Source organism: Geospiza fortis, unplaced genomic scaffold, assembly GCF_000277835.1.
Source record: "Geospiza fortis unplaced genomic scaffold, GeoFor_1.0 scaffold41, whole genome shotgun sequence".
Lineage (NCBI taxonomy): Eukaryota > Metazoa > Chordata > Aves > Passeriformes > Thraupidae > Geospiza > Geospiza fortis.
In genome coordinates this window covers 18455915-18461946 of record NW_005054299.1, presented here as the reverse complement: position 1 = coordinate 18461946, position 6032 = coordinate 18455915, and the positions used below count along the sequence as shown (strand labels likewise).

At 54.2% G+C, this 6032-nt stretch overlaps 1 protein-coding gene across 1 annotated transcript; it reads left to right on the top strand.

Moving 5' to 3' along the window:
- The first annotated feature begins 490 nt into the window (after positions 1-490).
- LRRC73 (leucine rich repeat containing 73) lies at positions 491-5897 on the top strand. Its single transcript, XM_005416262.1, has 5 exons — positions 491-645; positions 1702-1824; positions 3023-3123; positions 3669-3852; positions 5459-5897. The coding sequence occupies exons 1-5, from the start codon at positions 582-584 to the stop codon at positions 5527-5529; spliced, it is 543 nt and encodes a 180-aa protein (XP_005416319.1). The 5' UTR covers positions 491-581; the 3' UTR covers positions 5530-5897.
- Positions 5898-6032: the final 135 nt, after the last annotated feature.

Genomic DNA, 6032 nt, shown 5'->3' with positions numbered 1-6032 from the left:
CCGTTCAGCCCCTCGTGTGAGTACAGTGCGGCGGGGGCTGCCGAGGGCGTCCCGGCCCTCTTCCGGGCGGGGATGGCTCTTTCGGGGGACGATCAGCTCGGGGCCAGTCCCTGAATTTGAGTCTTGTCGGAGGGAAAATGCCCTTGATGCTGCGGAGGATAAGCCCCTGCCCATTGCCTGGCTGGGAGGGAGCCACCTCTGCCCCCGCCGGCTGGGCACGGCCCTGCCTCTCAGTCTCGGTCCTCCAGCCCCGTGGTGGGGCTGCCCCTTCAATGCTGGCATCCCCTGCGCCCCTCGTCCCGGCCGGGAGAGAAGGGCCACCGTAGCGGCCAGACAACCCTAGCAACAGAGGCTTTCCAAAGCTTTTTGCCCACTTGGGGTTAGTATTAGTCATCCACCTCATTTTGTCTGCTTCTTCCTCCCTGTCAGGTTAGTTAGCCCCAGGAAGAAGCCTCCGTAGTAATTTTCCCTTTTACCTGCACAGCCTCCATGGGAGCCCCCTGACAGATGCAGGCTTGGCCCTCCTCAACCCTGCTCTCTCCATCCACCCCTCGCTGGTGGCTCTGGATCTAGGAGACTGCATGCTGGGTGATGAAGGCATCAACCTTATCTGTGGGCTCCTGCCGCCTGATGGGGCCAAGTCTGGTAAGCACCAGGGGCTGTGGGCTGCTCAATGACTGGTGGAGCTTTCACATAGGTCAGATGTATGCAGCACTAAATCCTCAGCCCTGGAGGAGGAGGCAAGCTCTATGGTTTGCCAGGGCTAAGGATTTCTTTCCTCTAACTTAAGAAAAGCAGATAAGCCAAGCAATAGATGAGTGGTTCCCTTGGGCAGGTTTGGGCTTTCTACTACTGATCTGTCCTGCTGGCAGTTTGGAGCTCAGGGACTAACAGGTTGCTTCTGGTTCATGTCAGCAGCATTTGAAACTGGAGGAGAGGACAGCTTGGACTTGGAATTTATTATTTTGCATTTGTGTGTTGATAATCACTGTAGATAAATATCCTGTACGCCCCTACCTCAGCACTCAGCTTTATTATCAGGGCCTGGGAGTTGTCTCTGCTTGCGGTGCATCCCGTGAGTGTGTAGTTGCATGGTCACAGCCTTCGTGCCAAGACTCAGGTCTTTGCAGGGAATGATCTTTGGTGGTGTGAGGCCAGTGACCCACTCAAGCTGAGAGCTGGCATGTGCTGAGGTAATACCACTCCTTTCTTCTGACTCTCAAAGTGCTTTCCACCTTTTCCCAGCACCTCCTCCTCTGTGCGTGCACAATGCCACTGATGCTGTTATCTCTGCTGGCCACCCCTCTCAGGTGCAGGCTTTGGAGCCTACTGTCCCTGTTATCCTCTCTCCAGCCTGTCACCTCATGCCACCTTCTTTGCCCAGTCAGTTGTCTCACACACCCCTTAGTGTCCATTGTGTTTTCCATTGTGTTTGCTATTTAGGGTAAGCAGGATGCAGGTTGGGAGGGCAGATAAATGGGGCAGTTGCAGCACGGTTAGATGAAGGGCCACAGCTGAAGGCAGTGAAATATTTCACTGATCACTGAAATATGTCATGACAGTTGTCAGAGCAAACCAAGCCCTTAAGCCCTACAGAGTACAGGGGACACAACCCAAAGCTGTTCTGGTGAGCTGAACAAGTCCTCCTGCGACTGCTTTGGGGACCCTAAGGCTCTGGTTTGGCTTCTCTCTCTTCTCCAGGCCTCAAAGAGCTAACACTGAGTGCCAACCCAGGCATCACAAGTAAAGGCTGGGGACGCCTGGCCATTGCAGTGGCTCACAGTTCACAGCTCCGTGTGCTGAACCTGGACTACAACCCCCTAGGTAAGCTGGGGGCCGGGGAGGAGGAGGAGCACTCCTGCCTCTCAGCGTTTGTGTGACCTGCACCAGTGGGGGGCAGGGACCAAGCTCTGGAAAGGCTGTAGAGCATCAACAGCAGGATGGGGCAGTTCCTTGCATAGGTACCCTCCGTTCCCCAGCAGCAAGTTCACCCTGCCAGGCACCTTCAGCTCTAGGAGAAGCCACAGTCACTGCTCTGCTTGTGTGAGGTGGCCACATGCCCTGTGGGGAGGTGCAGAAAGGAGGGTGTGCCTTGCCCACTCCACCGCCTTTGTCGTCACGCTTGACCCTCCACATCTCCCTTTTCCCTGAAGCCCTGGGCGCTGAAGCTGGCTTGGCAGATGCAGTATGTCCCCGCGCTCCCCCCTTCATCTTCCTGGGGGAGCAGGGAGGAGGAGGAGGAGAGCCTGGCACTCGTTGCCATAGAAACAAACTCTCTCCTGCTCTGCTGCAAGGTGGTGAGGAGGAGATTGGGCCATGCCTGAGCATCAGGATGACACTTCCCTCCTCAACCTGTCTGCCAGCAGAGCCTCCCCCAGGCCCTCTTCTCTCACCAGGTACCTCCTCTTGAACAGGAAAAGCCCCAGGTGTTACTTGACAGCAGGCTGGGTTTTGTTCCAAGAGAAGGTGTCACGGTTGTATGGCATCTTGACATTCGACAGAGAATGTCAGAACACATTCTGGAGTCTTGTCTCTTCACCAACATCAATTTTCAATGCTCCTCATCCTGCTGCATCCCCCATCAAAGTCTACCCCCTTTCCAGGGAGGCAGTCTGCCAGCTGGTGCAGAATCCTCTGTCTGACTCCAGCCTTTCCCTAGACTGAAGTATTCAGCTCCTATTCTCTGTCTGGGATGCCCTTACAGGGACTGTTAAAGGCCCTTGCCTCCTTGAGTAGAAAGGAGATTTGGGAAGATATGGTTCTTTGGGGAATAAAACCAATCTCACAGTGTTCCCCTGATAATCAGTGACTGCTCCCATAACCACAAAATGGCGCACCTTTCCTTGTCTCTTTTCTCTGTTAACAGCTTTTTTTCCCACCATGAGGTAACAGATTTGGAAGGTTGTCTGATGGCAGAAATTCTCAGAGGATGTTCCCTTGGCAGCCTCAGGCACATGAGGGCATGTGGCATTACAGAGGGAAGGCAGGCTCTGCTGACAGCCCTGGTGTGCTCCTCCCACAGGTGACCAGGTAGCCGGGATGCTCGCTGTGGCTGTGGCTTCCAGCCGAACCCTCGAAGTGCTGGACTTGGAGGGAACAGGACTTACCAACCAGTCAGCTCAGGTGAGCAATTCACAATTACTCTGCAGCATCACCGACACCTCAAGGGCCCAGGGCTGGGGTGTCTGCAGAGGCCCAGGACCCACACCTGCCTCCAACCACACCTGGAGTCCATATGCACCCCCTTCCCTCCCTGCATCCAGGGGCGTTCTTGCTTTCCCCTGGCTGTTTTCTTGGAAGAAATGAGGTTGGATTTTTGGCTGAGAATCAGAACTAAATCTCTGTGGACAAACACAGGCTGAGACTCAGTTGCACAGATTCTCAGATCTCTAGCTTCTAGTGGTAAGAGGGAATGGACCTGGATATGTGACAGCAACAGTGTAGAGCAGTCCCTTCTTCTTTAGATAGAGCCAGAACATCCAAACTCAGCTCTTCCCACAGGAAGATGGGAAGTCCTCAGTCTCTCATAAAGCCTAATGAAGGGAGGTCAAGGGAAGGTAGAAGTAAGGAGAGGAGGGCTGAAGTCTGCAGGGAGACAAAGCACTGACATTCTTTCTGCTCAGCCCTTGTGATGCTTGTCAGCCTGTTTATCTTACTCTTCCCCCTAGACCTTGCTGGACATGGTAGAGAATTACCCCACAGCCCTACGGACACTCATCCTGGCAGAGAACAACATTAGTCCTGAGCTGCAGCAGCAGATCTCTGATCTTCTCTCAGAGGGCGAGGAAGAGGAGGAGACGGAGGTCCATGAAGTCACAGCCAGGGAGAAGAACCCCTGGATCTGCCAGAACAGTAAGAGCTCTGGGAGTTGGGCTGGAGGGCAGGAGCTGAGGGGTTCCTGGGGTGTCTCGGGTGTTTCCAGCAGCACTGGCCTCTTGCAATGGGGTTGGTAAATGTGCCTGTCCCTTTTCCCCATGAACTGGAATGCATACAACCTCCATGGAATACATACAACCTCCATGGAATACATACACCTCCAGGCATGACCTTCATGTTAACCAGCATCTGCTGCGCCTCTCTCCTCACAGGAGGAAAGGCAGCCTCCAAGGACAATGCGGCTGCTGCAAAGAGTGGAAACGGTACCTCTGGGGCTTTCTCCTGATACTGCAGAACGAAATCTGAAAGTCTTAAAACTCAAGGGCAGGAATATTAAAGATCTTGGGAGCCTTTGCCAGATATCCTAGCCAAAAGTTGCGTCATTCCTCACTGTTTCCAGAACCTCTTTGCAATCCGCACAGCATCAGCTGTTCCTATCTCTATGTCCCAAACATGTGAAGGGTTAGCCAGGTGCCACTGTCTTTCTCTTGCTTGTAATGGAAAAAAGGTGTGTTACAGAGATAGCAGTAGCCTGTTCTGTGTAGTTTGCATGTATGATACTGTATTTTGTCATGCCTACTTTGTGATCCAGCTGGTTTGAGGGTTTGCTTTTTTTTTTACCTTCATTTGTCCTTCACCCCTCACAATTCTCAGACTACCAGTAGACAAGCACAACCAATCCTTGAGCCTCAAAACATATGGATCCTCATCTATTAAACCCATAAAAATAATTTAGTGACAGTTTGGCCAAGTTTTGGATCCTGCTTCCAGAAATTGATTCCTGAAATAGAGATTCCCCTGCAGCAGTTTTGAATGTGCAGGACTTCTATTAGAGATCTCCTCCCTTCCACCCAGGAAAAAACAGGCGTTTTTTTCAGTTTCAAAAGGCTTCTGGATGGGAAACTGGTACCCTGCTAAGTTTCTTATTTGCTATGCAGGCCCATTCTCCTTGCAGCTGATTCACTTGCTGTGGGGAGAGTCGCAGTGTTCCTGGCTGTGGCTCTGAGCCATGGCAGAGCCAGCAAGCTGCCCTCACCTCCCCGAGGCAGGCAGGGGAGGGCTGCACAAACCCTCCATTCATGCAGTGCAAAAAGTCAGTATTTCCAGGCCTCTGCTGCTGTAACGTGGCTGATTGCCTACAGCATTCCCTGCTCTTGGGAAGGCAACACCACCACCCTGTGTGGTGTTGGCTGGCTTGCAGCCTGAAGCCTGTCCCACCTGGACACTGTCTCTCTACTGAGAAACACTCGATGAGTGCAGATTTAAAGGCCTGTGCAGGGTTGGGTGAGGGCACGGCTGGGCCAGTGCAGCCAGGATCGCCTGCATGTTGGGGGTACTCAGACCTGATGCTCCTCTGGCCTTTTGCTGCTGTCTGTGCTTTCTCCCCCTCCCCAAAAATCGATTCTGTTCTGCTGTGTAGCCAGAGCAGGCCTAGCTCCTACTTAATCTCCCACTTCTCTCAGCAGTTTTCTTCCCACCCTGCTGTGTTTTAATGCCTCATCCTCACCTCTGGATCTGGAGTACAGCCCTGTGCTCTCCAGCAGCCCGAACGGCTCATGGTTCTCTCTGTCTCTCCACACAGATTCCAGCTCCCAGATGGTCCTGATGACATCAGGCCTCGGTGACAGCCTCTTAGCAGAAACAGAAATGTAGCTGGGCTACCCTGCCTGCTTCTGCCGAGGAGAGCGCCGTGCACCGCCAGCCCCAGCCTCGGCTGGGCTCCCCCAGCCCTCTCGTCACACATCTCACCTCCTGCCGATGCCTCCCTGGGCTCTGAGCGCAGGAGCCTGCTCCAAGCGAGTCTCTACACACGTCTCTGTGTCCTCACACGCCTCGTCGGCCGCTTGTGATTGTCCCCGTCGCCGCATGTGTAGCTCACGCCGCCCTGCCACCCCCACGCCCGGCTGCGCCCGCAGGACGCAGGCTGTATCTATTCAGATGTGTATAAGAGATGTCCTTTCTATCGCTTGTACTGCTGTCGTGATGAGACTTTTATAAAGGTCACAGATGTGGTGGCACCACTTGGCAGCGTCCGCCTCCGCCACTGTGCGACCCTGGGAGGGCGGGCGCCGGCAGGGCCGGGCCGGGTCTGGAGGGTGCCGACAGGTACCGACAGGGACGGGCAGGATCTGGGAGGTGCCAGCAGGTACCGGCAG